Source organism: Etheostoma spectabile, chromosome 6 (assembly GCF_008692095.1).
Source record: "Etheostoma spectabile isolate EspeVRDwgs_2016 chromosome 6, UIUC_Espe_1.0, whole genome shotgun sequence".
NCBI lineage: Eukaryota > Metazoa > Chordata > Actinopteri > Perciformes > Percidae > Etheostoma > Etheostoma spectabile.
The window spans coordinates 5,556,628-5,566,775 of NC_045738.1; the positions used below are offsets into that span (position 1 = coordinate 5,556,628).

Sequence of the window (10,148 nt, forward strand, 5' to 3'; positions counted from 1 at the left end):
CACACACACACACACACACACACACACAAACAAGGAAAATTGAGAAACAAGGCTTTCTCTATGGAGGTGGGTTGGGGAAGCCCCACCAAAACCCCAGCAGCACTGAGTCCCTTGGCCGTTACCTCCACTACACCCTGGGCACGCAAAGAATAGCAGCTATTCTGCTGAGATCGGGTGGCCCTGCCAACAACAGCAGCAGCTAAAGAGGGAGAAGGGAAGCCTGGCTATGGCCAACAACCTAAAATAGACACTATATATAAAAATCAAGAAACACATTTAGGTCTAGTCTATAAAAACTGTTTATACACAATCTTGATGTTTACCAAAAGGCTATTTGTGGACACAGTGGACCACAGACATTTTACATCTGAATGAGTTGTCCTCTACGAAAAACTCCATCTGCTCTCACTACTCATGAAAAGACGTACAATGCACTCTGAATTGTAAACATCAAATTTGTGTTGACTGTGTTTAATTTCAGGATATGCACATCTACAAGAACCCAGGCAGGGAATGCTCCCTGTGGTATAACAAAAGCAGCCATAGCAAATCATAACAAATAGTTACACAACTGTGAAACAGTGGCATTATGTTGTATTCATTCAGGCTCTGTTACTGTTCGGTTATTGTTTACTGGCATGCATTTCTTTCCACTGCTAAAAATATCCACCCACATCTCCGGAAAATCAAGGCAGAACTTGCACTTCACACATCAAATCAGCAGCACGTCTCTGGGTAAACTCAACCGACAATCTGTCCCTGCTTGTGGTGTAGCGTTACGGCCGTCACGGCAGAATGGTGAAGAGAATACCACTTTCAACCACGTGGTGCAACTGATTGATAAGACCAGTGAATTTCAAAGCAGCGACAACAGAATGACGGTAAAAAGCAATACTGCAGATCCTGAAACATGCTTCAATCAGTATTTGGCTCACAGGAATTTACTATGACCATTTACCACTGTAGTTAAATTGTTATGATAAATCTGCAATGTTAGCCATTTACACCATGGAAATCAATCTGCATAGAATCCAGGAGTCCGTTCAGCTTGTGCTCACTAAGAGGGATTAAAGCTGATGTTTCACGGACCTTTGCTGCCACCAACAAGGAGCAGCTATGCTTGCTTAATTGCTAAGACATGAAGGGAAAGCTGCCTTGGTCCAATATCTGTTTCTTTAGCAGTGTGATACTAATAAACTCTAGAGACCCCTGCCCCCCTCTTTCTTAAGGGATCTCAGAAATTGGATCAAGATAAAATCGTGCAAGTCACTGGAATGTTAACAAAGCCGCATGATGCATATTCATTAAAAAAAAGTGTTGTTTGTTCTCCAGGATAAAATGAGTGGAGCTCACTCATGATTTCAAAGGGTTGATACAAGGGAGATGGGGATAATGAGTCCTAACGGAGTCAGGGTACAAAACATTGTGCTGTGTTCATTTGTATGCACAGAGAAAACACAGGGGTGCAGGTACACAGAGAGAGGACACAGAGGAGGTTAGTAGGGAATGAAGTGAAAATAATTCATAGGTAAGTAAAACTGGAGGAGTTGCCGAAGTGACACAGGAGGCATATACAGAAGGATAAGAGTTGGTGTTAAACAGAGGACGTGAAGAAGGGAGAAAGCGGTAGGCTGTTAATGGATGTAAATGCTCTTTCTGAATATGTGTAATGCGTGGCTGCAAATGATAAAGACTGGTAATTAGTGCCTTATCTACTGTTAGGCAGACAACTCCTTCACACTCAATCTGTGTGCACATTAACACAAACACAGGCCTTAAATGTGCAAGTCCTAACACACACACACACACACACACACATATAAGCAAAAGCAATTCCTTAAAATCTCTTACGTCTGCTTATATTGCTAAAATATTTTACATTCCCATCAAAAGGAAAACCAGTATGTTCTGAAATTCTCGCTAATCTGGAACATTTTTCCTCAATTCACTACTCAATTTTTTAATGCTGTCCCATTTGTTCTAATGTACAGTATTTCTACTGTTTCTTCAATGTGAACAGATCTGGGTAAACTTTCAGCTCTAAACACAGTAATCCTGGGAAAGATGAGAGGGTCTTCTCTGGAAAAAAAAGTCCTTCAGACATTTATAGAAAGCACAAATATGTGAATATGTAAATGTGAGTAAAGTGAAAACAGACAAAAGACAAACACATGCACGCACTGCACGCAAACATGACAATCATGACAGATTACGTGCAGATGGCTTCACACTGTTCATCTATGTCTTCTCAGTAACTTGTGCAACCGTAAAAACAGGTATTAATGAGTCTCACAAAGTGAAGTTGGAGACAACCTTTTCCCCATCTTTCCTATTATCTCTCCAAATTAACATTTCTAAAACACAGACATGAATGACAACAGTAAGAGGAAAAAGCTTGGCTGCAGGTACAAATGAAGTCCCTGCAGGTTTCACTGGTTTCACTCCCATCTGTTACTGTAATTCTCAGTGCACTATTGTCAGCTCTACATAGTTGCGGTTCTGCTTTCATCAGGCATAGGTTTGTGACAAAAGAACACATTACTTGTGTTATGAGGCCCTGCAATGATTCACAAATATTGAATTTTGAATTAAAAGATGTGCACTTCAACAGCCTCGTTCTTGTAGTTCTTACCCGCCTTCAAAGATGCGAACACGAGAGGGATCGCTCTGTTTGGAGGTGGAGGGTTCTTCCTCTTCTCCCATCTCTTTATTCTCCTCCTTGTCATGCTGCTGCTGATCCTTTACTTTAGTGAGGGTGCTGGGTGGGGTGGCATGTAGCTACACTCAAGACACACATTGAAAAATTCAAAACAACTTAAAATAAAATGTTAACAGTTTTACTGTTAAAAGAGCATTCCACCCAGTTACACTCCCCAAGACCTGTAAAATCAGTGTGTTACGTCTAGCACATTAATGGGATTATATGTAAATCTGACAGATTAACTAAAAAGATAATTTTATTATATAATATTATATTCTATAAAGGATTAAGGTAACTTTAACAGAGGGGTTTTAAATTATAGTACAGTAAGTGTATATTGTGATTATGTTTACCTCTGACACACGTGGGGTCATGTTACTGGCAGGGACCAATTTGCTTTTGGCCTGGGCTGTAGCCATGGCCATGGTGTACGTCTCTGAGCTGTGCTTCTGTTTGGAACACAGCAGAGACAACGCCACCTTAGTGCTGAGGCCCGGCAAGTTGGGGTTGTGAGCACTGACGCTCCAGGTAGAATAAACTGAGCTGCAGGGGTCCCTCAGGGTAGACGGGTTGGGTTTAACATAGTTCAGGTAGCACCAGTTGACTGAGGTGGAGGTGTGGAGGCTGGGGCACGAAGGGGCAGCTTCTCTTTCAACCCCCTTTTCTACAACTTGCACCTCCTCCTTTCTTTTACTTGTCTTTTCAGTAGACTCCTTGTCTTCTTCCTCTGTTTGCTCTCTATTATGTTTCCTTGGTTCTTGCTCCTGCTCGCCCTCCGCTTTCACAGTCATCACCCCTCCACCCTTGTTCACCCCCTCTTCCAGTTTTCTCCCAGTGGCTTTACTTTCTTCTTCCCGTCTTACCTTATGTTCAACATCCTCCTCTTTCTCTCCTGTCTTATGTTGCTCCCCTTCCTCCTCTTCTTTTACCCTTTTCTGGTGACGGTGGGCCTCTGTGCTGAGCTCCAGACTGGCTGCAGGAGAAAGCATGCGTTTACTTCCTCCAGCCCCCAGTGGACCGTATCCCTCCCCAGATCCTGAGGCCAGCTCCGTGGGTAGAGACAGGGGAAGGAGGCTATTGATGTCTGGGGAGGGGACCATCAAGTAGGACCTTTGCAGCTTGTCCCGCTCCACCTGGCCCATGATGACCATAGGTGTGCAAGAAATGGGTTCCTGTGAGCGAGTGGAGGCCAGGATCTGGGACAGAGTGGTATACATGGCACTGGCATAGGTAGGTATATGGGTCTGGACCCGCACTGGCACCACAAGGGACACTACTGGTGTAAGCTGTGCCAGGCATGTGGCAATGACCGGCCGTGGATGGTGATAAGAGATTCTGACAAGGGATTGATATGTAAGGGCAGAAGACATGGACGAGATGGAGGGTCTGCTTTCTGTAGTGGGAAGGGAAAGAACATGCGCAGCAAGTCTTGGAGGAAATGGCAAGTACAGAGCCTGACTAGCTCTAGTTCTAGAAGAGAACTGGAGAGGAACTAGAGAAGAAGGCTGATGTACTGGTACACCCAAACGTTCTGCCATGTGGATTTGTGCTGGGTGTATCTGTATAGGTGAAGGAACTGTCTGTGAATGTAAGAAGGCTCTATGGATTGTTTGGGTGGACAGTACTTCAGAGATTGCTGTGGTGACAGGGAGTAGCTGGGATAGTGATCCTGGGGAAAACGTTTGCTGCAAAGGGAGCACATCCTGAGAGGGCGGAAATATTTGTGGCTGTAACAACTGCAAGGCTTTCCCTGTGGCTTCCGGGCTGAACCGGGCACTTGTCTCTGGTGAGCAGAAAGGAAGATGGATGGAGCGGGAAGGCCCAGGCTTTGGACTCTGGGCTCTGGACAGCTGACTCATGTTGCCCCCCTCCTCCTGCTCAGGTTCACCTAAGGTGGCATGCTTCACAAGGAGACACTTTCTCCTTTCTTTCCAGGAGGATGCAGACTGCTGAGGGGTCAGTGACCCATAGTCAAATGACTTACTTCTGGTCTCTGAGACCTGCTCTGTTTGTTGGGGGCTAACTGGGGTCTGCTCAGAGGCTGAGCGCCTCATCTCCTTGTGGCTTTGGTGGTAGGATGCGAATGGCACCATTAACATCTGGGAGCTTTGGCTACTGGGGGCCCAGACAGAAGGCTCTGATCTTGCTGTGTCCTCAAAAGAAGCAGAAAGGCTTGAAGTGTGGGAGATGTTGCTCTCTTGACTGGGGCTGCGAGGCAGTGACACAGACTCAAAGCTTGACTCTCCAGAGGACTGGGCGGCTTCTGCCAGGCGGAGTCTCTTCTTCTTTGGTGGCAGCTTCTCTGCAGGAAGCTGGGCCAGACTCTGGCTACGCTGAGGCCACTGGAATTCCTCCACTCTCTCTGCCTCCTAGGACAGATAAATAGTTTACTTATCTAACATAACATGTATGAGGAAGCAATATTGAATACTCACTGCTCATTATGTTTCTACGGCTGTTGAATTAAAAAGAACACCCTTAAATCAATGCATGTTTCACATTTACTTGAGGGGGATGAAATTGTGTAAAATGTACAAAAACGTATAGCCAAACACTACTTTAAATAGTCACGTACCTTTGATGAGGATGGCGTCACTGGCTGCGACACAGATGGCATGTCAGCATCAGGCTCCACAGTAACAAGGATCTCTGGCACTTGGATATTTGGCTGGCGGATGAGGCGAGATGTCGAGGGTGATGGTTTTGGCTCGAGTGGTTGTGTTTGCTGACACTCTCTGAGGTCTGGTTCCTGGCTCTCCATGGATATACTCTCCTGCTTCTCAAAAGAGCTTGTGTGTTGGATGACAGACACACCTTTTCTGTCTTGCTGCTGTTGTTTTGGCTCAGTCTGTAAAGAAACACCTAGAAACAAATAAAAGAAAGAAAAAAAGCTACTATTGTATTATATTGGTATGCTGCTTTTGAATGATGACATTTAATTGCTTTTGTACTTCATTCCTTTAACCGTGGTGTAGTGTAATTTCCCACAATGAGTTTTCCTTTCTGTTTTCTTTGCTTTAAATTAATGATGTAGAAGCAGCTATTGATTTATTATTAATATATTTTCCTTGGCTATTCAGGTTTGTCAGATGTTAAAAGAAGATAAAAAGGTATGATAGATAAGGAACGTATTGCTAATGTTGTTATAATCTGATCTGCAGCTGCAGGTGATACATAAACAAACCTGAGTGGGCCTGGCTGTGCTCTGGTCTGCTTGGCACAGGAATGAGGCCTGAAGAGCTGCCTGCAATGGCTACAGACCCAGGGCTAGGCGGATCCTCCTCCAGACTTTCCTCTTTTCTCCTCTTCCTCACTGCCATGGCCAGCGCTCGGAATTTATAGTGCATCATCATCTGGGGGCGATCCTTACTGCATGTTTTACTTGCATCCCCGCTATCGTGGTCAAGGGTTTGCTGTCCTGTGCAGATGCCTTTGTGGGCCTCGTAGCCATCCCTGTTTTGGAAGTGGGCCCCACATGCTTCACATTCAAACAGACTCTGAATCTTTTGCTGTTGTTGTTGTTGTTGCTGTGGTTGCCTGGTGTGTTCACCTCTGGCTAAGGAGGAGGAAGTAGTGCCTGCCTCCTCCAGCATTAGCTCAGCTCCCAGTGGAACTTCTATGGCAGGCTGGCGCCTAAGCATACGCTGGGCATGGCCAACCCTCATCTCTGCTACCAACGCTTGCTGCTCATCAAATGACTGGCAAAGGCGGTAACCTCTGCGAGACATGGTGCCAGAGGTGGAGGGCTCTCCTTCGCTGGTAGAGGATGGCATTGAGTGGCTTCTAAGAAGAGGCACAGCTGACAGCTCCTGGGCACCTGATGGATCTGCCTCAGGATTGTGGGGTTGCTTCAAACCACTGGGGCCAGGGGCTTCTGCTTTGGCATCGAATGTGTAGGGATCTTTAGGGGTGGTAAATTTGGGTGACTCCATGCTGTTCTTCCTGGACAAAGAGGAGCGCCTGGGCTTCACACTGTCAATCTCACTGGTGTCTACTACCGCTTCATTTATATTGATGAGCTTGGTAATGTGTTCTATTACTTGGGTTTTGGGTACAGCAAAGGGAATGTTCTTCTCCTCCATTCCTGAGGATGAGGAAAGTGAAGAATGAGGCTGCTGCTGATGGGGACTGCGCTGCTGCCCTCCCATCCTTCCATATTTCCCTAGAATAATTTCTGCGTAGGTTTTGGCACTGGCACTGGGAGGGCTAACTTGGGACAGGTCAGTGCTGCCTGACCCGGAGAAGTATCCAGACTCTGTGCTGCCCTTACTGCCAGGGCCTAGAGAGGAAGATGAGGTGGAGAGAGAGGAAGGAGGATCATCTGGAGAAGCCAACGGGCCACGTTTCCTTTCACTAAGCCTCAGTGCCAACCTTTGCTTGACAGCCTGGGAGTCTTCGGGCTTCTGGCTCTCCTCTGAGCCTCCTAACGGCTCCCTACCACCTTTTCTTTGCTGGCCCAACATCACCTTAGCGGAGGATTTTCTGTGTTGGCCCGTCTCTTCTTCAGACTCAGTGCTTTCTCCCTCTGTGTGTTCCTCAGGGTCTTCTCCAACGCCACTGCCCTCTGGTCCACTCAAACTAGGCTCATCACGACTGGACGCCAGGCCTGCTTTAATGCGATGGGCATGGGACTTGCGGTGCTTGTACAGGTTGCTCTTGGTCTTAAAAGAAAAGCCACAGGGAGCACAAGGGTAGGGTCTTTCTCCTGTATGAGAGCGGATGTGTTTCTGAAGAACACTTGGCTTGGCACATGGACGGCCACAGTAAGTGCACACATATTTCCCTGGTTTTGGGGGTTTCTTCTCCCCTTTTCTGGATGAGCTGACTCCTTCTAGGCCGTCTTGGCTGGACTGAGATGGGACCCCAAGACCATGCTCACCCCGGGTAGAGGAAGTAGATGGAAGGGAGGAGGTTGATGAGGAAGCTTGAGAGAAGAAGGGAGGTACCCCTGAGGGACCTGGGTTGTCTGAATGCTGCCATGCTACTGCTTGCTGCTGCTGTAACCGAAGCAGAAGGTCAGTGCGTTTCGGTTGGCGACTTTGCAGGCGGCCCAAGGCTCTGTGTACAGGGCGAGGATTAGGAGGCTGCTGGGGCTGCTGAGGTGGACAAGATCCCAGAGAGGATTCAGCTGTCACATGCTGCTGCTCTTGCCTTCCAGAGCGCTCCCCATCAGCCGGACGGCTGGGCTCAGCCTCCATAGAGTGTGGAGGAGGCCTCACAGACACACAAGGAGGGGCTCTGGGAGCCTCATGGGGCTAACCGCATGGCAGCAGAGAGGTCAGATGCAGGGGAACATCGACAGACTGAGTTGTAAATCACAACGAAAGGCCTTTTTCAGTGTGGGCCAAGAGTTATTCAAGAGGACCAAACGAGGCATCATTAAAAGGTGCCCTGAAGCTGCATGGTTGCAGGTAAACACGGGCCATCTCTCCGTGCAAAGCAGTTCTGCTTCTGTCCAGCCTCAGCCATTCTAACAGCCCTCCCAAGGTCTTCTCTGCATCTTCTGGGTTGGCTGTCAAGAGTGTTAGCCGTTTAGCTTCCGAGTGGGTCTAAAGAAACAGAAATAGACAAGGAAGGATTGTGTTACAAAAATATAAGCATATTGTTAGATTTTATCACAAAGAGTTACAGCATGACAAAGTGCTGTTCCTTATTTCTTCTCTTCACTTGCTGGAAAACAACATAGCAAAACATAGGGGGACCTTGTGAAGATGAATTTGGCTTCTTGACATCTTAAGGGGTTTCCCAAAACCCTGCTATGCAGTCTGAAAAAGAGTTATGATGGTAGAGCAGAAGGCCAAATCATAAGTGCCCTATTATCAAACTCCCTATTAAAAACGCCCCTCACATATCATACTATGACAAATAGGGTTACATTTTCTGTTGTGGTGTTGAGTGGGGTTAATGTTGGAATGAGAACATTAGCAATGTAGTTGCATCATCACATGCTATTACTCTCATCTGTCCTGGCTTCAACACTTAATAAGCAGCAAGTGTGCAGTGATTCAGGAGACAAAGGCACATCTACTGTGCATCTATTAAGAAATGTGAGGTCCCTGTGTTCTGTTATAGGCATAGTGGTGATCTGAGCACACAGGCTTCTAGTATGTGCATGTTTAAACATGCCCTTTCAATTTTAGACTTTCTCAACACAGACACATCTGATTCATATCTGACCCATGACTGGCCTGCCCTGCAGGAGTCAAAGCAGCACCATCCACAGCACAGGCACCAACAGAAGAGACCACATTGTCCGGGCAAGGAGTCAAAACAAATGTTGGAAGTATGGCCTATGCTTATCTGATCTGACACTAAAGCTGAAGGGGGTAAATGGAAGGGGTGCGGTTTTCTAGTGGATAAAGGGATTCAGCAGCAATTGGGTTTCAGTCTACGCCCCTCACACTCTGTGCTTATTCCGCCACCAGGGTGCAGTGTTTATGAGGGGCCAAAAGTGGCTGCTTTTTCAAGCCTGTTGTGAAAGGGTACTGTGAAAACTTTTATCAAGATAAATCTATTGTAATATTTCCCACTCACACACTACTACAAAGCTGTGCTTATGAGAAACCAATATAGCTAATCATGGAGACTTGCGGGTAAGACTAAATCTCCTATTTTATCAAGATGTATGTTCTGTAATATCCCCACCCACTTACTACAAATCCTGCACTCCGTCTCAACTCGAGACACGGGATTCTTGTATCAAAGCCAATCAAAACATATTCTGGGAATAGATGGGGACAATCATAACATTTTCACTGAGCAGCCGTGCCCAACTGGAGACAGTTCTAGCACAGGCTCATCCAGAGTATCAATCACTGCTCAAGTCATGGACACTACTTGCGACCCCCCCCGATTCTGTCAGACTTGGCAGATCAGCACTTACTAAAGGAGGACGCTGAGAGATATGCATATGAAGTAGGAGTAGGAAAAATGACATGAGCAGAGGTGGGGAAGAGAGAAAGAATCAGGGACCCAGTGGCTAAATAAACAGACCCAGCAGAAGACTGCAGCTCAAGGGGCCAGTGGTGGCAACGCAGCACTGACAGATTTTTTTTTAATGAGCCACACTTGCTCTCTCCATATGTCTAAAAAAACACTGCAAAGTCAGCCTTCATTAGAGCTAGTTTACAGTGGGATAAAGAGAGAAAGAGAATCAGTCTTTTTTTCGGAAACAACTTGACAGATTCTCGGCTCCATCTCCACGTTCCCCCCATCTGTTGAGGGGCGATCATCTGTTTAGTGTGTGTTACTCCAAGCAGACCAATGCCTTGATTACAGCAGCCTTTTACCATCAACACACAGCAATTAGGCAGCATAACAAAACTGTATTAAAGGAGAATTCTGGCCAATTTTTATGTTAATCTTCATCGCTATAAATATGCAAGTACTTTTGATTGAAAAAAAACCCGGATTGTTGTCGGCTGCGGGAGGCGAGGAAGGCGGGGAC

At 46.4% G+C, this 10,148-nt stretch overlaps 1 protein-coding gene across 4 annotated transcripts in view; it reads right to left on the bottom strand.

The window, feature by feature from the left end:
* The window catches only part of hivep3b (HIVEP zinc finger 3b), a 38,442-nt gene that overhangs the window by 5,035 nt on the left and 23,259 nt on the right, over positions 1-10,148 (bottom strand). For 3 of the 4 annotated variants that reach the window (XM_032518078.1, XM_032518075.1, XM_032518076.1), the window contains 4 exons: positions 5,886-8,250; positions 5,277-5,563; positions 3,055-5,070; positions 2,633-2,778 (listed from right to left, as the gene is read on the bottom strand). In XM_032518078.1, the coding sequence (XP_032373969.1) occupies positions 2,633-2,778; positions 3,055-5,070; positions 5,277-5,563; positions 5,886-7,899 (4,463 nt within the window). In that variant the 5' untranslated portion in view covers positions 7,900-8,250. Of the gene's footprint in view, positions 1-2,632; positions 2,779-3,054; positions 5,071-5,276; positions 5,564-5,885; positions 8,251-10,148 lie in introns of those variants that run through there. The other variant, XM_032518077.1, reaches the window with a different exon arrangement.